The sequence below is a fragment of the Zonotrichia albicollis genome, chromosome 11 (assembly GCF_047830755.1).
Source record: "Zonotrichia albicollis isolate bZonAlb1 chromosome 11, bZonAlb1.hap1, whole genome shotgun sequence".
Classification (NCBI taxonomy): Eukaryota; Metazoa; Chordata; class Aves; order Passeriformes; family Passerellidae; genus Zonotrichia; species Zonotrichia albicollis.
Window position 1 is genome coordinate 19,759,004 of NC_133829.1, and position 26,040 is coordinate 19,785,043.

Genomic DNA, 26,040 nt, shown 5'->3' on the forward strand with positions numbered 1-26,040 from the left:
GAAAAGCTCTGCAAATACGTAATTCGGCTCTTTAACCCTAGAGAGGCGAGATTTGTTGGAATTTTAGTTTGTGAGGTAAAACGTAAATAAAGTCTTTGCTCGTACCTTACACAGTAGTTAGGGAGGTTGGGATTGTATAAACACCGTTGTTTTGAACGACTTCATTCGAAAACATAAAAAGGCAATATAGAATATCATACCAGCGTAGAAGACAAGAACAAATCTTTTCTGAAAAGCTAAAACTAGTGTATTCTTCTCAAAAGTTCCAGCGATTTCAACCCAGAGTTTGTTTTTGATTCATGAACCTGTGAAAGTGTGAAACTCTCATCAGAATTTCACCATATCTAGAATTGATTGTATTAATGAAGTTATTTTGTACTGTGCAGAATATATATTTTACTATCAAAAATATAAGCCATTAGTATAAATGTAACTTCCATAAAAAGGAAATCTGGAACCTTTGTGTAGGTGGCCTCTCTTTTTTTTCATATAAAATAATTCTTGGTTTTGTTTCTCAGGAGCAGAGGTGGCCTTTAATTTTTGGTTGTTTTGCTATATATTTATTTTTAAATTTTCTTTTATTAGGGATATTCCGCCAAAAAATGGCCAAGAAGTATTTTTCTCCCATGAACTTTATGAGAAACATTCCTTATCCCCGAGCCTCTCTGAACTCTGGCATTTATCACACAGGTATATTATTTAATCGTTTTGTGTTCTTTGTTACCATGCCATGGATACATGTCCATGCTGTTTTGGGGAAAGCTGCATGTTGTTTGGCACACAGGGGGTTGGTACTGCTGCTGGCCTGTGCTTTGTGCATTGTGAACATTCAGAAAGCAGGAGGAGTTCAGGTTGAGAGCTTTGCTCTGGGAAATGAAGCTGTGTGAACACAGGTGGTACAAGTAGTGTTGTTTTTGCACTTTCAGTGTCATTTTCATGTTTTCTTAGGTAGAGGAAGCAGAATAACGTTGATTTCACATAGTGAGAAGTGTGGCTCCTGCTGCTACATCTCAGCATTTGGAGAGGACTGTATTTAGACTCTTGGTTTCAGAATTTACTGAGCTGATAAGGGAGGTGACTGTGCCTGGTGCATGAACCTTCACTGGGAGGAATGTGGGTGGGAAACCATGGAAGTGGGGAAATAGTTTGTTCAGGAGGGGAATTGCTGTGTTTTTATGAACTGACATTTGAGGGGGCTGCCTGTTACATGCCATGGCTTCACCCACATCTTTAGCTGGGGAACCTGTTCTGGTTCATCCCTATTGGAGCAACCTCCTGGAATTGGTGAGATGCAAGCACAGCCTCACAGCTTGTTACTGGTACTGCTGTGGGATTCTTCCTTAGAGGAGTTTCTGGGGTGGACACTCAGGAGTGGGAATTGTGGCCAGCTGTGTGGTTTGGGTGGCTTTACAGCCAGAAGAAGCCAGAGAGGTTGCCCCTGGTAAAAATCAGAAATGGATGGAGCTGGGTTGTGTCACCAGAGTCAAGAGGAAGAGAAATTACACCTGTTGAAGCAAGTGTGGAAGTAAAAGCTGGAGGAAATTTGCTAATTTTGGGGAGTTTCTCATAGATATTTACAAAAGTGGATTTTCTCTTGGTGCAGAAGCAGTGGAAGTGGGTTGCTGATAAAATGAAGGGGAAAAATTTAAGCTGTCAGCTCAAATAGAGTATAATGCTGTAAATATGGCCAGAAAAGCTCTGTCAGATTATTTTGGTTTGCACCCCAATGAAGACTGTGACAGCAGTGCATAGGGAAATGATCTTGATGTGCTGCCATTTCATTGGGTGCTGAATATAGCCAATTTAACTGCTAGAATTTCTTGATGTTCTTACACTGGCATATCTGAGTCAGCATCTTGTTGCTGCTCCAGCTTAATTAAATTTGCCAGTTTGTGCCACAAGGATGGACACATTCTGGTATTTAGGGAGACAGCTGTGAAGTGTTATTAAGAGCTGTGGATGTGATACTGCTGGGTTTGAATGACACTGGAGATGTTTTCTACTGCTGAAATGGTATCTTAAAAATATGCTTTTTCCAAGATCAGCAGTTAATGTTCATTTTCTTAGCCTGAAATATTTTCCTCTCAAGTACAATTATTTTAAATAGCTCAGGGCTAGCTGGTTGGCCTTTGTTTACTGGAGCTGCTTTAAGAACAAGCTTTATGTTACTTCTTTATTGTTGTTAAAACAGCCATGCCCCTTGCCCTACCCTATTTTAATTTTTGGTGACTGATTCCAGCATTGTTTAGAGTAGAAAATTAAATGCTTGATTTGTGTACTCTGTAAGAATTTCTTCATTGAAATCTGGATTTTCTGTTGTTACAATGAAGTAATTTTGATTTCCTTCTTCTGCAATGAAGGAAAGGCTTCTTCTAGTTAAATCTTTCTCCTTTGCTGTCAGAACTGACAGTCTGACCTTTAATTCAGTTTCTGAACAGTGGCCACCAGTGAGTGATGAAATGTGGAGATTCTTTATCCTTTCATTAATAGTGTGTGTTTCCAGAACAAATACTGTGTTTCATATTTAGCTGGTTAACACCATTTTGCTTTTTTTCTTTTTTTTAAGAAAATTGTAGGGGGATAGAATATAAGAAAATAAAGGTAGTGTAGAAATAATCTTACCCCTAAGGAGTTGCAGCTGGGCCAGTGATCAAAGATTAATTGATAATAATAATCAGGCCTGCCTTTAAGAGGCCACAGCTGAACCAATGAGAAGAAGATGCTATAAAAGAGTGGAAAGGGAACTGGAGTCAGCTGGCTCCTTTGTGAAGGGGAAAGAGTCAGGGCTCTGAGGAGCTGCCCACGAGAAACACCCAGAAGGTTTGGAACTTTTGTGATAAGGAGACAACAGCATGGAACCCCTGCAATGAGATGATAACAGAAACCCCCACTTTTTTTTTGTTTATTTGTTTTTAAACCAGTTGCAGAGCTGCTGCTGGCACTGAGGGTGAGCCTGATTGTGCAGGTGCAGTTTTAGAGTGAGAACAGTCCCCTGGCACAGGTAGGAATTGGAATGGCAGGGTCTGTCACAGCAGCTCAGGCTTGCACAGTGCCTGTGTTGTTTCTGACTGATATTAGTATGTGTGTGAAAGCTGCAAATTGGTTTATTTATTACTTTTCTTTCAGAAAGGCAAAGAAAAATGCAGAGGCTTTGGCAAACTCTTCAGAAAAGAGGCAGGCTGGTGGCCTGCAGGCTGCAGAGTCACCTGAGGGGGAGGCTGAAGGCCCAGCTGATGAGCATCCTCTCCCAGAGCCCAGACTCCCCTATCCATTCACCTCTTGTTTGACTGAAAAGGAGCAGAAGACATACTTGTACCTGATGACTAAGTTCTCAGACAAAAGAAACCATTTCCAAGTTAATGAAGCAAGTCAAAGGGAATTTTTCACATATATGGTAAGATATGAACATATGACATCACAAGGGGAGTCCTACAATTTTTTTTTCTTACAAAGAATATAAGAGAGGGGGAAAACTTGTTTTGAGTTCAATTTGTCAAATTCATGGTTTTATGAAAAGTAATAAAGGTTTGAAGTACTTAGGATAGGGTTTATAATAGATATTGCAAATGTATTTGGTAATTTCATTGAAATTGGGGTTTTGGGGCTCTTTTGTTTCGTTGGGGTTTTTTTTAAGTGAGGATAAGTGTAGATCTTAGACAACTGACCAAACATCCCCCAGTTCCCAAAAAACCCCTTTTTTTTGCTGAGGAGGAAGTTTAAAGTTGTCCTTGCTGTGATTTCAGCATTTCATGGTGACTGTAGCAGCCTTAGGCAGTGGGAGGCTGTGGGTACCCTTTGCTGTGCTCGTGGCCAGGGAGGGCTCTGTGTGCTTCCCTGCCCTCTGTGTCCCCCTGCTGCTGAGCTCTGCCCCCTTTGTGTTGCCTGGGAGCATCATTTGAGTTGAGTCCTGTAAAGTGTAATTAATCAGCAAATTGTTTTAAACCATTGCATTTGCTTTCCCATGCTTCCTTGTTTAATGCTGTAACAATGGGAATATTGTTTCCAGGCACATCAGTACCTGCTGTGTTGTTGTGACTTACAATTTCTCATGAAATCAGAACTCTTTGTGACTTTGTGGTGTAAACTTCAACAACCATGTCTTATAACCTCTCTATTTCTACCTCTGTATCAAAGGAAACTTGCTGTTTGTTGGGGATGGTGTGTTGCTGGTTTGGGATTTTTTTAAAGGAAACAGGCCTTGCAAAAAGTTTTTTTACTGAAGTGAAACTGAACACTTGTCAAATTGAGTAGCAAGTGGAATTTTTCCTTCCCTCACATCATTACCTGTACTGTCTCTCTGGAAATTTTGTTGCTTACATGTCTAGTATAGAGGATTGTGTTTTGTCTTAAAAATAGTTTTTTCCTTCCCCCAGCAAATGAAAGAAGTAGTAAGTAATGAAATTGCAGAATTTATGAAATTTGCTCAAAACGCTGCAAAGAGCTGTGCCCAGGATTATGATGCCATCTCTGAGGATGCCCTACGTTACACTGAGGTAATTACCAATGCCATGCTTCATTCCAGCCCTTCTTAAAAACCATCTTGGCACCATGATGAGGACAGGCAGCAGTGCCCATGGTGGTGGGGCTGCCTGCCCTGCTGCTTTCTGTTGGGGTGAGATGGGGAAGTGGCCATTGCCCCTCTGCACAGGGGGCTGGGCTTCATTGGAACCAAAAGAGGTCCTACAAGGAATCACTGCAAACATATTTATTCATCAGATAAATCAATTGCTTCTTTCTGTTCAGGAAAAGAGAAGCTGCATTCTAAGTGTGCATTTCCATTAAGAAGTGGCTCCTAGATACAGATATAAATATAGATATAAATATAGATATAAATATAGATATAAATATAGATATAGGTAGATACACACTGCTGGGCAGAATGTGAAGCTTACCTGCACAGCAAAGCTTAGGAGCATCTTATAAAGTGACTGTAATTGGAAGTTACTGAGGCTTTAATCATCACCCTGTGCTAGTTCATGCTGTGTTAAATATCCACTTTGATGATTCTAAGATCAAACATGAATGCAACTTCATGTCTTGGGTTTTTAGCACGTTTTTGAAAAAAGTTCATTAAACCTTCCCATTACTGGCTTAACACAGAGTTTGGGCTCACGTGAAGACAAAGATCTTGCTTTCTTTTTCTTTGCACCCTGAATATTTGGATTGGCTTTGCAATTTTGTATCTTGTCATCTGGTCACAAAATGTGTCTCCAGACTTCAAGTCGTGTTTATTGTTGGTACCCTGACTTAAAAATGAAATAGAGGCCTATGTTTTGTTTTAACCAACTTGCAGAAAGCACTCTTTCTAGTTGCCAAATAAAATCTAAATATCCTAAATACCTAATTCAGATTTTGTAAAAATTATGTAGAGTTGTCAGGACAGTGAGTTTCAACACAAATGGAATCATCCTGTGCCTTTACCTTTGTGACTTTTGCCTAGGCTTAGTGTAAGCTGGGTGGTAACACAAGAAAATATTCCTTCCTCTAAAAACCAAGATAAATAACTAAAAAGAAAATTACCTATTTAGCACATTTCAGACTGTACTAAACTGCATGGTTTTAATTATTGGCCTGAGTTGTGTGCTTACATTGTCAGCCTTGCTTATGAAGGGCTGAGGAGAATCTGGAATACATTGCAGTTCTTGTAGCAGTGATTGTGAGAGTATCATAGATCTGAATTGGTACCTGTAAGTTTTTAAATGCACCTTGAAATTATAGAAAACACTTTTCAAAATTAAAAAATCCTCCCAAAATCCCCCATTCTTATGAAAGACACAAATGCATACATGATTATTCTTTTTTGTGTTAGGAATTGCTGCGTGCATGCATTGGGCATGTGCAGAAGTATCCAGAGGTTTACACCCTGCAGGAGATCACGAGTCTCATGGGAGGAAAGTTTCACACACAGCTGACCCTTAGGCTGGAAAAAAATCTTCTTGCAGTGGTAATGCCTTCTGTACTCAGATTGGGTTTGTGGGGCGTTTTCAGTAAGTACAGTTACATCACAGTTGTGTTAAGCAAGGATTAGGGGTTTTTGCAACTATTACCAGTCTTTGAGTTAGGGGTTATACTTTATAATTTAAATCATTCATTAAAACTTCAATAAAATTATTTTGGTAGTAAGTCTGTTAAGCCTTTTCACCGGATGCTTGCCATAAAAAGATTACATTAATAGTGTGTTTTCTCTTATGTAATTTTATACTGGACCTGTGTAAATTTCTAATATTTTTCTTCATCAGAAATGCAGTGTTGGGTGAGCATGATTGCTGTGAAAGCTGTTTTGTGATGCTGCTTGATTTCCCCAGGGTACAGCAAGACGTGCTAAAACAGATTTCCCTTCCATGCCTGTTCAGCTGCCCACAGACTATGGCACTGTTACATCTATGATAACCCCAGAAAAAAAGGCTCATGTGATGCATCATGTAAGTAACCCTTTTGTTGTTATTTTTAAGGCATCTTTTGTACACAAGTGCAATCTGATCTTTTTATGTGTTGAACAGTTTTTAGACTGCATTGGACCATTAAATAGCTGATGTTTCTGTTTGTGTTCTACTGGGAAAATCAGGGAGTTTTCATGCTGTAGAGCTGAGGGGTTTGACTGTTTATTCCACATGACTTTTCCTCAGCTATTTTAAGGAGTTTCTTCACATATTAAAAACCAAGCTTTCACCAGCAGCACTGTGATTTCAGAGGCACTTGCTGAAAGAAGGAGCAGAGGTGATGCAGGAGAATGGTATAAACCTCCAGGCTGTTCAACAGAGCCCTTGGGATGGTGGCTGAGGTGGCAGCAAAAAGAACACAAGACCATGGCTGGGTTTTTCTTGCTTCTCTCATGTCCTCAGTGCTCCTGGGCTCCCTTTATCTTCCCAGTCCTTGGTTGTGTTCTTCTGCCTCATGAGCATGCCCAGCCTCCTTCCTTCATGGAAATATGCACCTGTAAAATTTAACAGTTTTATTATTTCAGTTCTGAATTTGTGTTCTTGAAGAGTTTATATTTGTTTTAAGGTTCTTTATATCTAACTGGTATTGAAACAACTGTGCAGTTTTAACCATTCTTCAGTATTAATGTCTTTATTGTGCTGTTGGTTAACTCATAAAAAGCTCTGTAGTGTATATTTGGGAGTTAATCTGGTTTGGGGGATTTTTTTTACTTCAGCATGTTCCTGTATTTCATGATTATCTAAATTCCTGTGCAACCTAGTAATTCAAATGTATTGAAATTAACTGAAAATACAAGTTAAAAAGATGTATTTTCTTATGCTGCAAAGTGAATGCATTAGATTGAGCTAAAAACCTTCAGGGAAATTGTTTTTTCTTTCATTTCCTTTGAAGCCTGGCACTGTGGTAGTCTTTGGACTTTTTTGGGGGGTAGGGGTTGTATGTATCCATTTTTTGTTGAGTTTGGAGTTTTTCTTGTAAATTTAAATTTATGTGTATTTCTTAAAAGAAGAACTTTGGAAGAAATAACTTCTTTCTCTCTTTAGGATATTAGTTCAGATTCAAATGCAGAAAAACTTGCTTTGAAATATTGTCCCCAAGTTGTTTTAAGTAATCAATCATTATTTACTCTACTGAATAACCATGGACTGAACTACAAGGAGCAGTGGGAAATTCCAGTTTGTGTTAAAATGATCACTGTTGCAGGTATGGGATGTTTTTGGTATTAAAACTGTGGGGGGGTTGTCCAAAGAAGCTGGAAAGCTGATCCATGGTCACTGGATGGTGTTTGCTGTACCTTTTCCATCTTGCTGCTGGGAATAGGAACAACCTCTGCAGTTGGTAAATGTTGAATTTGGGCATTCAGCTCTTGTCCACCTGGGGGAAAAAGCAAAAAAAAAAAAAAAACATTAGAACCAGTTTTACTTTTCAAAACTCTAAGCTGTTGCTCTTGGAAATAAAACAACTGCATGAATCTGTTAAAATTATCAAGTGAACTGATTTCAGTAAAATAAAAAACCAGAGAAATTCTGAAATTTCATGAAAAAGTAAAGAGCAAACCTTTTCTGGAATTAAAAGGATGTAATTACATCACAGAACAGTAAATAAGGAATGAATGTCCATGAAGATAATTTTTTCAATTGCAGCAGAAAATGTTTTAATAAGCTGATGAACTCACCCGACTGCTTTGCTTTACTTGTCAAGATTACTTCAGTAATCTGAATATAAATTTCCTCCCTTACACTTTTTTTTTTAACACAGTATGGTTTATTCAAGTATCTATAATGTTTGTTGTGTTGGAATGTGCTTCTGTGCTTCTAGCACTAGTTTCTATAGCAGACTTGCAGACAGTAAATAAGCTATCAAATACCTGCAACATTTACAAATTTTCATTTTCCCATGTAAATTAAATGGCTTTATCGGGAAAGATAAAGCCTGACTCCTTTTGTAGCAGCATTACAGTTTTAAAACCTAATTTTTGGACCCAGAATTACCACCTGAAGGTCATTCAGGTGGTGATAGAAATACATAGAGGTTCTTGAAGGGTTTCCCTTTGCCTTCCTTTTCCCCTTTTCCCTGTAACCGACCCCTTGCTTTAATTTCCTTTTGTTCATAAACCAGAGACACTCTGGTCACTGTGTTCACCCTGTGCCTTGGCTTTCTCTGCTGGGATGGGCAGGGCATTGCTGTCATTTCTGGGGGACTCAGATGTAAAAGTGTGTTTAGGTCAAACAAAGGAGTGGGGCAGCAGAGCCTGAACAGAGTTTACTGATTAGAGAGAAATAAACTGCAGCTATCACTGGCAGTGAGACTTAAAAGAAGAATTGACTTTCAAACAAGGAAGAAGAAAAGATCTTTTTGGAAAACAGAATACATTTGATGAGATGATGCTGTATAGGAAATGATGAATCCTCAGTTCTTATTTTGCAAATTCTCTACTTAGAACTGCATTTGAAATATGTTCAGCTGTTAATGTGGTGAGTATTGCTGCTGCAGGATCACAATAATTCACACCATATCTGGACATACTTTTATCTTCTGTTGTTAACGAATGAAAGGATCATTTTTCATTTCTTCTGGTGTTATGTGCAGTGGATTTGACTGTAATTGGAAGTTGAAAGATTTATTATTTAAATTATAGCACAGTCTTTCTTCCTTTCATTTAATATGTACTCTTTTCATTCTGGGGAAGGTAGCAAACCAGCTAAAGTGGTTTATGTTGATCCACCTCTGCTGAGAAAAGAAATGACAGTACGAGAGAGGAATCAAATGTTCCATGAAATTCCAATGGATTTCCTAGCAACTAAAACATCTTATGTTCCAATTTCTGATGTGTCAATGGACAAACCAGCTGAGGACAGCCTGCTTCAGTGGGATGTATGTAGATTCACATATTCTTAAAAATAAGCAAAACCAAAACCCTGTTAGAGTTCCTGAGTTGCTTTTCCTGTGATAAAGGGAAATTAAGGTTTTCTGTTGGTGGTTTTTCTGTTGTTGAGTTAGACCCTGTGTAGTTCTTTTAAGTGCTCCTACATGGGCATCTCAGCCTTAATATTTACTTCATTAAAATGTCTTTTGATCAGTTTGCTTCAGTGGAAGAAGTTTTGTGAACTTTTACTCTTTAGAAAGGCCTTTAAACTTGGGTCCCTTAAATAGGACCCAAGATATCCAGTGGTAAACAAGAACAATTGTTTTTCAATTGTTGATCTTCTTTCCTAACAGTGAAATATGGATGGTAGAACATATTTTTTTTATGTTTTCATTTCAGCAATGTCTCATTTCATGGTTTAATTGTTTTGGCATGTTTTAATTTGATGACTTTCTCATCCCTGTGGTAAGGTGTGTCCTGACACCTACCAGTGCAGGACAGTTCCTCCTCCAGATGACTCAGGGATGGACTTCGATGATGATCTTACAGAGCTTGAAACTTTTGGAGCAACAACCAAGCTCTCAAGGACTTGTAAAATGGAAACTGCTTGTCCTACAGCTAGTAACACTGCTAAAACTCTGTCTCATGGCCTAAAAGTGGGGGGGAAGAATTCATCAGCCATAAGCAGAGGAGGTGAAGAGGAGAAAACCCCCCTTTGTGAGCAAGAGCCTTCAGCACGTGCCAGCGTGCAGCTTCCACCGGTGGATGGCATTGCAGGCTGCAGCCCTCAAGGACATTCTCCTTGGAAAAGCTCTCAGTCAGTGGAGGTAGGGCTGGGCAAAGCACAGCATCTCATGGCCAAGGAGGTATTGGACAATGAAACAAAATTAAATCCTCTGCCTGTTGCAGTGAGTTGTGAGCAAGAGCCTGGTGGTGCTCAGAAGAGAGAGCCTTGCACTTCTTTCTGCAGCAGTGACACGGATGAGGAGCGCTTGGTGATTGATGCAGAGTGTGACACCCCAGCTGTGCCACCAGCTGCTTCCTCTGCCTCAGCAGAGACTGCCAGCTCTCCTTGCCCTGCCCAGAGCCCTGCAGCAGGCAGCACTGACTGCTCCCATACCACACATCGGGGCAAAAGAGCCTCCAGGAAACCTCCAAGGAAGTTAGCCAGAGAATTGGATCCTGTCGGGCAAATTTTGAAAATGCAAACTGAACTCCTCAAGTCCCCTTCCCCAAAAGCTCCTGAGCCAGTGGTGAGCTGGGATAGCTGTGATGCTGTGCCAGCCCAGCTGCCTCAGTCTCCAAGGGCACTGGTGACCTCCAGCTCAGAGGCTGTGCCAGCCCCAGCCTCCAGTGCCGCCAGCTCCTCTAGGAATACCTGGACGTGGCTTTTTGAGGGAGTGCCAAAGAGTAAGTGTGCTCATTGTGCAAGGAGGAGAATTGACCCCAGTGTGTCAGTAGAGCATCTCACATCTATTTAGAGATGTGCCTCAAGTTAACAGTGCCTTTTCTGTGTGGGAATTACTGTCTTGCACACAGAAGGGAGCACTGGGAGCTGTTTGTCCACAGAGGTGAATGTGAAATACTGTTTTACTGTAGAGAAATAAGTTATGCACAAGGTTTTTAAGAAGAGAAATCATTTGGTAGTGGAATGAGTTCTTTTTGCATAGAAATTCAAATATTTGAGTAGCCTAGTCTGCAAAAGGAGTTTCTTGTCAATGAAAGGTAGAATTATTTAAATTTTTGTAGAATAAAAATAATCAAATTATGCAATTAAAAAGAGGGGGAAATTAAATTGGTATGTGTTAAGTTTTAAGCTTCCTGGTTCAGTCGCTGTTGCTGAACTCCCAGCACTCTGTCCCAGAAGGCAAATGAGGATTCACTACAATCCACCTCCCAAGTTTTCAGGCCATTAGCTGGGTATGGAATCCCTGCTGCCCCTGGCCCTTAGCCAGAATTACAAGTTGTGGAGATCCTGGGGACCATGGCACTGGAGGTTTTCCTCACATGCTCGAGTTGCATCTGAACTCTGAGCAGCTGAAGTTAGAAACACTTCACTGTGCTGGGTAACTGCAGGAAAGCAGACAGGTGGTGTCAGGACAGATGCTCTCCTCAGATATTTAATTCCAACAAATCCATGCTTATCTGTGGGAAAATGTTTGGTATTTCTGAGGAGGTGTGCATGTGATCATGTAGGAATTAATTACTTAATCTGTAGGTTAACACAATTAATTCTGTTCTAGTTGAAACTTTTATCACTTCCTATTGCATTAACTGAATTATCACTAGGACCATGTCTCCTCCCTCAGTTTGAAAGGCTGAGGCACAATGTTTTATTTCTCTCTGTTAAAAAGATGGAGCATAGAATTCAGATTTTAAAATAATTTTTTTAAAATAAAGATTGTTAAACCAATATTGCCAACGTGCTGAAAAGTGACTGTGTAGGACTAGAAAGCCTGATTCTACAATTGGAAAGTTCTGTAACAAGCTGAGAAACCTCTTTGCATGTCTGTTTTGCACAAAGCCAGAATTGAGTTATAGATTTTACTAACAGAAAATTACTTCCAGTTCCTTGGGTAATATCTCCCACAGTGTGCATGCACATAAACTCGTAATGTTAAAAATGTGTTTGTTCTAGCACTACAGCAATCCCTGTTTGTAGGCATAGTTTGGAGACACATTTCCACATATCTGCAGGACAAAAAGAGAGAATTGATGCATTTGGAGTTTCTGTGTTTATTTGAAACATTTTGTTGAAGTGCTTCTAAAGGTTGAAGGGATGTTTGTTAAGGTTCTCAGAGCTGCACTGGGAGATGCTGTAGCAGCTTTTGGATGTTCTGGTGTCCAGACTGAACTCCTTGTGGTGGGAGACTTGTGCTGCCCCCCAGACCTGAGAGCTGAGTTACTTCAGTGCCTGGTGAATGGATGGCAGCTCTCAGGAGCCACTCATTGCAGATAAATTTTATCTCTCCTTTGAGCTGAGCAAGTGTGGCTTAAAAAGCAGCTTTTGAACTATTCTGTACCAGAAAGGAGTCTCACATTTGGAGTTCTCTTTGTGTGAGAAATTGAATGATGTGGGACTATTTAGAAGTAAATTCTTTAAGAGAAAATGTTTCCCAAATGTAATTATTTTCATTTTTTTAATATAAGAATTTTTTGTGCCTAACAAAGTAATTTTCACCCCTTAATCATAGGAAACAAAACAGATCCTAGAGTAAAAAAAAAAAAAGACTGAACAAAAAACTACTGCAAGGGAACAAAGTTAATCAGCCTCATTGTAAAAATGTCCAAGCTTGACATTTTCTGCTTTATTCATTTTCTCCAGCAAAGCTGCCCAGTGCACTCCAGCTGCTTGAGGAAGACCCCTCAGAGTATGAGGCCCCTGAGGAGGGCAATGTTGTGTACAAGCTGTTCAGTTTGGATGATCTGCTGCTGCTCGTGCGCTGCAGTGTGCACAAAGTCAGCTCCCTGACACAATACCAGAAAAAGAAAAAAGCCCAAAAGGTAAGGGGTTCGTTTTCAGCTGGTTTTTTGTTTGTTTGTTGTTTTTTTTTTTAAACAGTTGTGCTCAACTCTGAAATGTTGGCATTTCTGGGATTCCCAGTCCTTGACAGCATTTATGCTTTCCCTGAGACAGCTGGGACTCTGCAGTGTGTCCTCTGTAAGTAAATATTTGTTAGAGCAGGATGGGGAAGAATAACCTGTGATTTCTTTAAAGCTCCTTGATTAGAAGATAAGGAGGTGATTCTCCATTTTTTACTACAGTAATATGCCTGGGTAATGATACTTATGTAAAAAAAAAAAGTAATTGTGAACTATTCTTCAAAGTGAATGGAGTAATTAGGGTTTGGCCCAAGGCTTTGAGAATGTTCATGACCATCAATTCTTTCAAGCAGGACTCAGCCTTGCTATAGTGCCTAGTTAAGCAGGGAAATAGGAGATACAATGAACAACAGAGAACCCAAAAAGAAATTCTGTTTGTTCTGCTTGAAAATACTGTGGCATTTCTTAGCAAATAGCTTGTCATGGAATTAAATGGTTTGAAGGCAGCTGTAATCAAAATACTCCTTGCAGCAAAGAGGAGGAAACTGTATTCTATATTTCCCAGTAATTTGTAATTTTTTTAAGAGTCCTGTGAATCATTCAGAAAATCTGTTGTGTATGTCCCTCCTGAGAATCCCAGAATTAGAGCAGGCAGGTGTTTTGTGAGCTGTTTGTGCTATGTTGAACTGGAAATCATCATTGTAACACTGATTACTTGCCAAGAGTCTGTGCTTAGCATCTTGCTTTGAAGAAATCCCATCTTTGTGCTATTGATCCACTGCTTATAAATGCCTGGGAACAACTGCTTCATTTTCCAGAAACCAGTCACTTGGTTTTGTTTATTTTTTTCAAATTTCTGCTTATATTTAGGCTGGGGGTTGTCAGTGAGGAGTGGCAGTGCTCCTTAGGGTTAACTCACTAGTTAGGGTTGCATCTGATTTCAAATGAGACTCCAAGCATTAGGTTCTAATTTCAAGTGAGATTCTGACAGGAGTGAGAAATAGCAGAATTCTGCTAATAATGGACTAATTAGAAATGTTGTGTGTTTTTTCTTAAATTGCTGCAGAGGGCAGTAGAGCATAGAAGTGTGAACTTGAAATTAATTTAGTCACATGGAACAATTACTAAGTGTCAGAATTTTATTATTCCTTGTTTATTATTTGCCCAGACCTTGTTTTTCTTTTTTTCTCCCCTGTCAATTTTACCTTTCCCTGTATAAAGTCTCTGTACTCCCAAGTTTGTACTGTGGATTTCACAAATTGTGAACCTTCAAACAAAATCTCTGAAATGGCTTTGTTACTTCAGCTATGGTAGAGGACTGTGATTATTATAAACTGCAAAATGTACTAAATTGTGGAATATTTTGGACAGTGAGTGCTAATTTTTCCCTTATCTTTTCTTTTGCAGCCAACTCCCATATTCCTGTTGCCAAAACTGGAGTACCAAGCCTACTATGGTGTGGAAGCTCTTACAGAAAGTGAAGTGTGCCAGCTGTGGACACAGAGCATGCTGCATTCTAAATGCTTGTTTTATGTTGGTAAGTTCCTGTCTTGAGTTTTTGCTGAAGCCACATGCATGTGTGAGTATTTGTAGAATAACAGGAGAGATAAATATTTATTAAAGGTGTATTCCATATATCCTTTCTTATTTTGACTTTTTAGTTTTGCTTTTTACATCTATCTTCAGACAGTTTTTTGTCTAAAATTTCTGTTGGGTGCTGGATGAGGAAATTGCAGCTTTGATTTTAGATAAATAGTATCAATGTCCTGTAGAAAATGCTGCTTTAGTGTTTGTACAATGACATTTTAAAAAGTCTGGGAAGTTTTATCTGTTGAGATATATGTTGTGTATATTATGAGAAATTAAAATGATAGCTATAAGGAATGTAACCAGATTATTTTAACAACCATTTTAATACATGGAGAGCTTTCTGACACCAATTGTCTTGTAATTAATACGATTTTTAAAAGGAAAATTTGCAAGAAGTGGTCAGTTGATAGTTAGAATGTGCTTGGCACATGCTGCTGAGTGAGGGCAGTCCTGTTTGTGCAGGGAGGGGATGTTGTGCAGTGGGATTGCTTTGCTGTTTTTGTAGAAACAAATCTGGGTTTGGGTTGTTATGGCAGCACTTGTGGCCTGTGGTTGCCTAACCTTTCCACTTGTGCACTGCATTACACTTTTGCTATTGTTGGCTCACATCAGAATGCTATTTTAGAAATGCTAACTTCTCTGTTTCCCAGTTTCTAGGCAAGCTCCCATAGAATTATTGGGACTAAGTGAAATCTATTGCATTTGCCAATTGTATCCTGGTCTGCTCTCTTTATTCAATGGAAATTATATTGCTAATTTTAAACTTTAAAAGCAGTATTTGGTGTGGTTTTTCCATTCCATTAAAAAGAAATCATTACTAATTATGTACAGGGTTCTCTGTAACTGTATGCTAATGTACAGTAGAGGCCTTGCTTGTCTCCAGCAAGCAGAGCACTGTCTGAGGGCATGCTGATATTTCCTGGGGGTGTGTCCAGCACACTGAGCTGCACTGCCCTTGGGCTTCCTGCAGGAAGTGTTATCCAAGTTTTTATGAACATTTCTGGAGTGGCAAGCAGTGTGAGGAAACGGTGACCTGTGGAGGGAGGGCTGGTGTTTGTAAAGGAGTGAGTGTCTGTCTGATCTCCCAATACAGGAAATTGGCTTGCACAGGACTTTGCAGACAGCTCATCCAGCCACCACCTCTTTTTATGGAGCTTCTTGGGAGTGCAGGAGGCAGCAGGATGGGTGTGCAGGTGCTGTTGCAGATGAAGAGCCACAGAGCCCTCCCCTTCCAGCTCTGCTTTCCTGTGACTCCTGGAGCTCCCTGCTGGCTGTGGAGCTGGCAGTGCCCTGGGCTGGCCTCCAGCACATCTCTGTTGCCATGCTTGGGATAAAGTCAGCAGTGCTTCTCTGTGGGATCTCAGGATTTGAGTCCTGGGATGCCGGGCCCCCGAGACCACCCTTGGGGGGCCCGGGAGTCCTGGAATGTTGCCAGAAGTGTCTGGTGGCAGGACTTTGACCCTACACAGGAGACGACACCTTTATGAAGATAAGAGGGCCTGACCGGGGTGAATGGCGAAAAGATTAGCTAATTAGAGGGTGAGACACAGGGTTTAGGATTTATGTACAGGGGGGTTTAGAGGAGTAAGATGGAGGAATTGGAGTGTGTCCTGTCCTTCTTCTTCTTCCTCTTCTCCTCCATCTTCTTTAGCCACGGTGGCACCTTTGGATTGGTTATTACTGAGAGTACACCGAGTTATAAGAATAGATGGTATTGGGGAAAAATGATAAATATTGTATACGTAACAAAGGGTATAAAGATAGGTGGCTGCCCGGGAGGGCAGACAGTGTGCCCATGGCTGACTGCTGAGCAGATCTCTGGTGGCTGAAAGAACATCTTTTAGATAAACAATTAATAAACATAAAAACCGAAAGAAGAACTGAAGCCTCTTCTCGTCCTTCGATACGCGGGCTGCCCAAGGCCACCCCGGGCCTTTCCAGGCCCCTCAAACAGCCGAGATAAACCGGACACTTCTCAATCCCAGGGATGTTCCATTCGTGTTGGTTTGTCAGTTCCTGCAGCTGCACTGCAGAAGCCGGGCCTGGGGCACACAGGAGTTCTGCTGTGGGCTCTGAGGGCTCTCTGGGCTGTCTCTGTCCTGCACAGTAAATGGGTGCTCCTGGCCTGGGGGGCAGATTCTTGGTACTGCCATGTAGTTTCTTACAGAATAGGTTAAAAAAATACCAGTAAATATCCATTCTAGGAAAGAGCATCTCCCACAGTTTTTAATAGGCAGCTGTTATCATATTCTACATGGGAAGTTTTCTGCCCTTGGTATTTTGCAAGGTAGTTGTGAAATTCTGCCTTTCAGATTGTGTTCTTAAGGGAGCTGTGGAAAATGCAGTGTTGCACTCAGATTTACTCAGAGGGCTCTCTGCAGCAAAGAGCTTTGTCCTGAAACTGCAGGGACAGTTCTGAGGGTGATGATACCCTGGTGGTATGGACAATTTAAAATGGGCTGAATCTCTCTTTCTCTGTCACTAATCTGACACCTGATAGTGAGACTGCTGCAGTGATCTGCTCAGTGTAAGGAGAAAGGCAGACAGCTTCTGCAATCATGCTGTAATTTCAATATTTTAAGTGAAAAGCTGTGTTCTATAATAAAAGATTTTTTAAATTGAACATTTTGTAAAGACAAAGTTACTGCTCTTTTTGAATTTGCCTCACAGTATGAGTGTGGAAGTGTGGAGCAACATGGTTTGAAAACTATTATCTTACTACAACTTGCATTCTTGATCAGACAGTTAGTTAAGCCTTTAACTTTTACATTTTAAGTGTGTAGCAGACTTCAGTGCTAAACTGCATAGGCGTTTTTGGCTCTTGGAAAAGCTTAATTTTCTGTCTCAACCATCTCTTGTATTGCCAAGTAAGTATGGAGGAAAAGTTCTTTGGACCTTGGTCTGTGCCCCACAACTGTCCAGCAGTGGTGTGTGGGACAGAGGGAGGATCTCAGCTCTGCTGTGACTCAGGGTTGGGACAGAAATCAGATGTGTGACCGTGGCCTCCAGCAGCAGCTGCAGGGGGAAATGAAGCTGAGGTGGTTTGTTCAGGATGTTCTCAAAAAGCAGAGACAGCATCAGCAAACAAAGAGCTCTGCCTTCCTCCTGCTGGCAGAGCACCTGCCTTGGCTGTCAAGGCCCCTTGCTGCTCAGATAGGAAATGCTCTATCTGCAAAGGCAGTGATCTCTGTGACAGGCTTCCCAAATAAGGCACTTGTACTTGTCTGAGCAGTAAATAAACTTGTGATAAGCTTTGCTGATTAATAGCAGCATTTTACCCTGAGCATTACTCACTTATTTGCATTGAGTGCCTAAGCAAAATTTTCTGCAAGAACAGTTTACTTTCACATGAATGGAATAATATTGGACTTTAAATTAACATTATTTGAAGAATGGGTAGGAAAAAAAATACTTAGTCTTGGGTAACTTACTACATGTCAAGTATTTTCAATCAGTCACTTCTCCAATATAAGATATAGTTATATAAACTAGTTGGAAGTAGTTCATAGATATTTTGTAATTGCTATTTTTTCCCAGTTATGTTATGAGTGTGTTTAGAAGTAGAGAAATTTGATTTGAGGAGAGGCTGGTGAGGAATACAGAACTCAAACACATTTTTTTTTAATTATATTTTTAATAATGACTTCAAGCCTCTTTTTGTGGTCAGCAATGTAAAATACAAAATTTTGCTGCTTAGTCTTGCACAAAATACTGATATCAAGAGAAGTAACAAATGTACAACATTTAAAAGAAATGGGTTGTCCTGGTGCATCTTTTTTAATTTGTTGAAGTGAGAGTTATTGCTTAGTCTTCTTACACAGCACATAAACTTAGTGATGGCTAGCTTGGAATGTGAAATGCTTTGATTTAGCAGTTGTATCTGTGCAATTGAAGCATTTACACTTCCTAAGAGAGCAGATTTGTAGTAAGACAGTAAATTCCAGAGTAGGCTGTGTTTTATTATGCTGCCTTTTCCTCATCCTCCTTCTGGGAGCTGAAATAGAATAGATTTCTGGGAAAACCTCAGCATGGAAAGAACCAGAAGGCAAAGTACAATAGATAAATCCATGTCCAAGCTATGCTGGTGATTCTTATTGCTCATCAAGTGAAATGTGGACTAAAATGTCCTTGGCAGCCTTTATTTTAAAAATGTAATGAGGAGAGCTTTGAGTTGTTGCTTCTCACTGCGTCAGAGTTGTTAAAGACAACTTGCCATGATCAAGGCCTGACTTGTAAATTGTAATTCCTCAGGTAAGGAAGGGGGGGAAAAAATCAAGAGACAAAGCATCCCTAGACAGTCATGCAATAGATCAGAATGGAAAAGCAAGTATGTTAAATGCAAAAGTAAATCTGTTGCTAAAGATCAGCTTTTGGGATCTGTCCAGGAGGAAGCAAAGGATGAAATGAACTTGAGGAAGCACCAGGCAGTGATGAGATCAGGGCTGTGTCCCACCCAGCAGCCAGGATGGGAGGTTTGCTGGGGTCAGGCTTGGTTTGGAAGGACAGGGTACAGATGCCTGTGCTTCAAGCAGCTGCACATTTTACTCTCTATTATGGTGCAGCATTGATAAGTACTTTGCACTGTTCAATGCCAAAAGAGCAAAGTTTTTTTATCCTTCTAAAAAGGTCTGCAAATTATGCTCTTATATTTGTTTGGTTTTATTTTTAGTGTGTTAATTGAATTCCTTTTTTCAGGACATATTGATGCTTTTACATCGAAGCTTATTATGCTGGAAAAGATTTCTTCAGCAGCTTTAAGAGAAAAACTTGGACTGATTAAGTGAGTGTTTTTATTAACTTTTTAAAGCAATGAATTTCAAACCCTGACAAGCCTTGCAAGTTACTACTTTTGCAATTTTTTTCTTTCACAGACCTGCAAATTCCTTAAATATACTTCATCATGTTTTGAAGAAGGTGTCCAAGTAAGTTCTCAATTTTTGTTCATTGTATTTGTTTGCCACATTGCCCAGCTCATCCTGTTTCTTCTGTAGAATATTTGTCTACTCCCATTTTTATTTCTTCATATACATAAAGAAATGTATATTTTACAGGTTCTATTAGGTCTATCATAGCATAATGCAGTAGTGTGTAAAATGTGCTTGGTGCTACAAGGTTTGCATAAATTATGCAAAAGAATAAGAACTTGAGGTTTGTGAACCAGTTTTTCCAGAGAGCAAAGTGGACTCTTAGGAGCTGAGCAAACAGTTCCCAGGAGTGAGGTGTAATGTTGGGCTGACACATGGAGTTTGGGTGTTGGGTTTTGGCAGTCTGTCTTTCTGCTTGATCTGTAGGAATAACCCTGCGTTCATTTCTGCTCACCCTGACTTAGAGCAGCTTTTCTCTGTACAACATTGCAGCCTTTTTCTTGCTTCTTCCCATTGCTGCTTCAAGGCTTGCAGCCTGCAAGTGTCTTCACATTTTTGGTGAAGCCTTTTCATTCAAATTAGAGGGCTTTTCCTGCTCTTTATAATTTCTGTAGGTTCATGATTTTTGACTGAAGATTTTTGGTGTGGGAAGTTGGTTGAACCTCATCTTCCTGATTAAACCTGTTTAATCCTGTGGGTGTTGAAAGCTCATCTGTTCTGTGTGTCTGTGTCCACATTGTTCTTTGTGAGATGCTGCTTAAGGAATTGCAGTTTGCCCAGCATGGATGGTTTTCAGTGTATGCTTACATGTTTAGATGAATATGATGACAGTCTGTACATTGTTGATAAATTAGTACACGATGAATACATTATAAACACATTAATTAGTAGGTATTTATCAATACAGCTTAATTAATGCTTTCTTGTGCACAGTCTTTTTTATAAAACATCTAAAGGGACTAAACATCTCGAGATGTTCTGCTTTTGCATTAAGACCAAATAAAAAAGCTCCAAAAAACATTTAAATAATATTTTTCATTTGGAACTTCTCTCATTCTAGTTTGGAGGAGGGCTCTTATTTATTGACTCACACTGCAGGAGATTCCTCAGTTGCAATTTACAGGAGTTCTCTTGACAAGAGCACGAGATCATCCTACAACCTGCACAAAGCTCACCGGGATCTGCCTGCTGTCCCTGCCACTCTCTCGGTGCCCTGGGTTCCCCTGGATCCCAGCCTCCCTTTGCCCTTCCACCTCCTTCATGGCAGAGTTCCCTGCACCTTCCCACCTGCACCCTGGCAAGGCTGCAAACAGAAGGTCAGTGTCTCACTTGGTGGAAAAGCACATCAGCAGTTTAGGAATAACCCATTTCAGTCCCTTGGGGTACAGCTGATTATTGAAGTTGGAGGGAAATGACCCACCTTGCATTGGTCAGCCATCGACTCCGATTTATTAATCAATCAGGCACTTTTTATAACAGTGTTAATCAAGTTCATGCATATTGCAAAATCTGAGCTCACAATAGGTCAGAGATAACACACCAACCCCTCCTTATGTTTCCAATACCAAGATTTGGGTTCTCAAAATTATTCTTGCTTTCCCAAAACAGCCAAAGATAGAACATCCACTTGTTATGGGAAAGCTGCCTGAGAACTCTGGTGTGCAAGGCTCTCAAGGCCTTCATGTTTGCCACTTTTACCTGTAGTTAAAAATAACCTGAGAACCTCTGCTGTTCACAGAAACAGGCTGTGAGAACCTGTCCCTCACAGCTGCCTTCTAGGCCATCCCTGAAAAAGTCTCCAACAGCTGATGGAGTTTATCTGTCATCTTTGGAGGTCAGAAATTTTTTGGGAATCCATCCAGCTTGGTAATTTGTGTTGGTGAATAAGTGATTTCTGTCATGCTTTAGAAATTTCCCAACGATCCTGCTCTCCCCTCTGTTATCTTTGAGATAGTTTGACCCTTTAAAAGTAATAAAATTTTCAAGCATTATTTTTCTTCAGCAGAGAGACATTTGTGTAGAAGCCATGTGGTAACTGTGCCCAGCTTTGTGCATTGTGAGTTGGTTTTAGCCACTGCCCTTCATATGAGGGCAGAGTTGTTGTGCATCCATTCCTAATTAGCTTGTGCACTTTGCTTTCTGCCAGAAGGAAATGCAGGCAAGAGGCAGGACTGGTCACTGCTCACTGCAGCCTGTGAGCAGCTGTGCCTCTGCAGATGTGCCTGTGGGTCTGTTGGAAACCACATGAATTAGAAGGCAGTTGTCTGAATGTAGTTGTGTGTGTTTGTGCTCAGTGCAGATTGAAGGTGATTCATTCTGGTCATTCCAATTTCGTTTTCTGAGTTGTTTTTTTTTCCAATTCTCTCCCCTTGTGTGTGTAGATGGCAGGGGTGAAAGCACAGCTGGACACAGCCCACGAGGGAAGGCCAGGAGCCAAAGGCAAGCCAGCCAAGCCTGCTAGAAATGAAGGTGTGGCTCCAAAGAAGCTGAGGCAGAATTTCTGCAAGCAAACAAAAGTGAAGAACAAGTGGAAAACTCAATTCAACAAAATGCAACCGAAGTAGGAATAAGCCTGGAGAAGAACAAGAGGACACAAAAAAATCTGAGGTTTCTTGCAGCTTCAGAGGAGCCAGAGCGAGCTGGCAGGGGAAATGGCTCCAACGGCTGGAGCATTCTGTAAACCTGTAACCCTTTGCTACCTCAGGGGACATGTTTCAAGTGAAAATCTCAAATAAAAAAGAGGTAAAAAAGGATGTGGCTGCAGGCACTAGGCTGGTTATGGGGAACAGTATCTTCTGTTGGTCTGGTGACTTTTCTATAAAAGCTGCATCTTGAGTGGAGCAGTGGCTGACAACAACCTCTAATAGCACATAACCAGAAAAAGAGCTTTCCCAGTTCTTCCAGATTCACTACAGATTTTAAAGATATATTTTACTTTGTGCATTTGTACAGATTTTAAAGATATACATTACTTTGTGTACAAGAGGAACAACTTGGATTTAACTATTTAGCTTTTTTGACACATGGTGTCTACTGGCTTTTTTAACAACTTTGAAAAATACAATTTTCTTTTTAGAATGGTGTAACAAATGAAGGACAAAAGCTGGATGTATTTAAGTAGTAAGGGCCATAAATTTGCATCGGAAAACTTAAAAGTGCAGCTAAACAAGTAAAATAATAACAGGAGAGCTGCATTTTTGCATGTTTAAACTGCTGTCACAAAAAGCAAAGGTCTTGAAGGTGTTCTTCCCAGTCTTTTGTTTGGAATGAGGAAGTTACCAAGTATACACATCTGATCAAGCATTCTTCTGCTCACTGGGACTTGATAGGACATGTTTTAATGTCATGAGGGTAAAAATAAACAAAAAGCTTTACTGCAGTATAGCTGCTGAAAAATCCTGAAGGTAGGGATTTTTTTGAAATCAGGCTTCAATAATAAATATATATTAAAAACTTCTTTGTGAAATACAAAGCATTTTCTGATGGCTTTTTTCCAACTGTTAGATGTATTTATTCAGTTATTCAGTTTATTCCTTTTTTTGGACCACTGCTTGTTTTATCTCCAGTATTGATAAGCTGAACTTGTGTTTGTAATTTACAAATAGTTCTGATTCAAAATCCTAAATGCCTTTAGAGCCTCCTCATAATAGGAATACTTTAGCTGTGAGTCATTTTTCCCAGATAACTGACTCTGTCTGGGGGATTCAAGGAACTTTTCAGTTTGTTTATATATAAAACTTTTTGCCAGACTTGTTTGGAATTTGCTTTCCCAATGCAGTTTCATGAGGAAGAAATGTATGGTCTGTTTGTTCATCTGTCTCTGTGCCTTTTACCTTACACTGGTACATGACTAATTAAAGTGTACTAATTGTAGAACTGCAGTGGTGTGACCGTGGTCACAAGGGTTTTCAGGATGAGACAGAGAGATGAGAATGTTGATTCCATGATCAGGAGGCTTGATTTATTATTTTATGATATATATGCTGCATTATAACTGTACTAAAAGGAATAGAAGGAGAGTTTCAGGAGGCTGGCTAAGGTAAGAACAGAGAAGAAAGAATAACAAAGGAGCTCTCCGACTGTCACAGAGAGAGCTCGGTCCTTGATTGGCCATTAATTGTACACATCCAAGATGGGCCAATCAAAAATTCACCTGTTGCATTCCACAGCAGCAGATAACCATTGTTTACATTCTCTTTCTGGGGCCTCAGCTTCCCAGAAGGGAAAATCCTAAAGGAAGGATTTTTATGAAAAGATGTCTGCGACACAGTGGAGCAGCCTGTGCTGCTGCTTGGCTTTGTTGCATTTTGGGTGCAGGGTTTCATCTCTGCAGAGCTCCTGCAGTTCTTGTTGGCCTGGTCATGAGGGCTGTCCAGGTGTCTCTGTAGAGTGGCTCATCTGTCCCCTCTGCCTCCCTCTTCTGCCTCTTTGGTGTCATCTGCAAACTCCAGCAGAATTGACTTGGTCACGTTACCCAGCTTGCCACAGAAGCACTGAGTAGTGCCAGCCCCTGAGGGGCTCTGCCCACGACCAGCTCTCCTGCTTCAGCCTTGAGCAGCAAACACCAGAAATGGAGGAAGGTCTCTGAGCAGAGCTTTCCCTCTGGTGGGTGTCTGGTTCTCCCCATTCACTGGTGTTCATCAGGACATGAAATTGGTGGCTTTGTGTCACATTCAGACAGTTTGAGGTTAGTGTTGGAGGACTGGAGGAGATGAGTGACCTGGCATTTGAGGTGATTGGCCTGCAAAACCATGGAACTTTATCAGTTCTTTGTGCGAGTGGGTTATTGGCTGTGAATCTGACTTTTCTTTATTTCTGTAGTAATGAGAGTTTTTAGATGTCATTTGCACTGTGCACTGATAAACTGCCTCCATTCTCAGATGTGACTGACTAAATCTCTTCACCTTTGCTGTCTGACTGCAGACACTTTTAGAATACAATAGAAGCAGTCTATGTAAAATATATTAGGAAAGATTTGCTGCATTTTTTTCTTTTCTTCTAATGTAGCCTGGCAGCTGGAAGCACAGAGAGCTGGGACCAAGTGACAGTCATCCATTCTGGTGCTGGAAGGTGGGAGATGGCAGCAGCAAGGGACTCTGCCCACCTCCATGCTGTGAGCTCAGTAACAGTTATTGAGCCATTTGAAGAGCTATTTCTTTTGCTTCTGATTTGTTTGCCCTGTGTTTTAAGTAGGAGCCTGTTTCCAAAGGAATATAAAAGTCAGGTCAGGTGTAGTCTTTCAGAGTGCTGACCTGCATTAAGCTTGCTTCTAGTTCTGCTGGTAGAAGTTGCACCATTTTCAGTCTCTCCCCCTGCATGTGTAACTTTCTCAGGTGTTTCTCTGAGAAGTTACATAACTAAACTCTTTCTTTCTTAATAAAATGTCCTTTCCTATAGTGTGGGTACAGTCTTTCCCAGAACCACTGTCATTGCTGGTGTGTTAAATCCCTCTGTACTAAAAATATATTCACCTTTTTTTTCATTGCTCTTAGAATGTATTTTTCTACAGAGATTCTTAAACTTTATTTGCAAGTTCAAATTCTGTTCCTGTATGTCCAAATCATTGCACTGAAATGTTTTCAAAAATACATGGCTGTATTATACATCTCAAATTAAATTTCCTTCTCAGTGCCAGAAAATACCTTTGATGGCCAGGGGACAGTCTGTTTGAGCATAAAGCATTTGAATGGTGCCCTGCTTGGCCATTCTGAGCCTTATGGAGGTCTGTAGGTAATCTCAGCCTGCTCTCACTCATGGCTGTGTCTGTAGGGTGAGGACACATTGTCATTTACCTTGCTGAGGGATTTTTTGGTTGGTTTTATGGAACTAAAACATACTGCCAATTGTTAAATTGTAGAATAATTTAGTGTAATTAAATAGTAGCAGTCCTAGTGCAGCCTTCAGGGCATTTGTCAGTATTGATACTTCTGCTTAACAGTGAGTGAAAAATAAGAAAAGAAAAGGCCTGAAAGCCCCATTCTTCCCCAAGACAGCACAGCAGCTTTGTCTGACGTGTAACAGCAGAGGTAGTAGAGAAAACAGTCTTGTTTGTGATTAAAATATTTCAATAAATATTAGAATAACAGTGTCACTTTAAAATCAGTATTAAAAAACCATAAGATTGCAGTAACTGTGTGGGGAAGGGAGGGGCTATTACAGACCCCAGTGACATCTCTGATTCTTGAAATGAAATACAGCAGCCACATCCTTCTGAGTGTTCACACCATGCTTTACAAGTGTGCATTTCCTATTTTTGATAGCCCTACTAGAGGACAAGTATTCCTTTCTATTTTGAAATGGGCAATGCCCTTGTTGAGGGGAGCCAGAAGGAGAAGGATCCCTGGTAGTGTTGACCAAAGCTGTAAAATCCAATTGGCCTCTTTGCTTCCTTCTGCCTGCCAAGGGTGCTGTCACTGCAGTGCACAGAGGCAGCTGTTCCAAACATGCAGGAATCCATCTCAGTTTCACTGCAGCCTGCTCAGGGTACTTCTGCTGAGCAGATTTTCACCTGTGCATGAGATCCCTCCGCTGTGTGGCAGCATGGCCAGGAATGTCACCTCACCTGCCTGTGCCTCAACAACAAGCACATACCAAAGCCTCTCCTTTCTCACATGCTGCCAAGTGAATGCAGTTTGAGAAGGAAGAAAAGAGTAAAATCTGCTATGGCAGGGATCATCAGGAACCTTTGAACAGGATTTTAAAATAGTTGTAGGTTTTAATAAACCTTGAAATACT

General features: G+C 40.5%; 1 protein-coding gene across 2 annotated transcripts in view; it reads left to right on the forward strand.

Annotated features, from left to right (window-relative positions):
- ICE2 (interactor of little elongation complex ELL subunit 2) overlaps nt 1–22,347 on the forward strand; it is a 22,816-nt gene extending 469 nt beyond the window's left edge. Inside the window, exons 2-15 of one of the 2 annotated variants that reach the window (XM_005490278.4) lie at nt 586–690; nt 3,127–3,394; nt 4,374–4,493; nt 5,810–5,944; nt 6,306–6,422; nt 7,485–7,644; nt 9,131–9,315; nt 9,778–10,717; nt 12,633–12,811; nt 14,258–14,387; nt 19,136–19,220; nt 19,312–19,362; nt 20,366–20,621; nt 21,687–22,347. In XM_005490278.4, the coding sequence (XP_005490335.3) occupies nt 586–690; nt 3,127–3,394; nt 4,374–4,493; nt 5,810–5,944; nt 6,306–6,422; nt 7,485–7,644; nt 9,131–9,315; nt 9,778–10,717; nt 12,633–12,811; nt 14,258–14,387; nt 19,136–19,220; nt 19,312–19,362; nt 20,366–20,621; nt 21,687–21,869 (2,914 nt within the window). In that variant the 3' untranslated portion in view covers nt 21,870–22,347. Of the gene's footprint in view, nt 1–585; nt 691–3,126; nt 3,395–4,373; nt 4,494–5,809; nt 5,945–6,305; nt 6,423–7,484; nt 7,645–9,130; nt 9,316–9,777; nt 10,718–12,632; nt 12,812–14,257; nt 14,388–15,533; nt 15,970–19,135; nt 19,221–19,311; nt 19,363–20,365; nt 20,622–21,686 lie in introns of those variants that run through there. The other variant, XM_026795448.2, reaches the window with a different exon arrangement.
- The last annotated feature ends 3,693 nt before the right edge of the window (nt 22,348–26,040 follow it).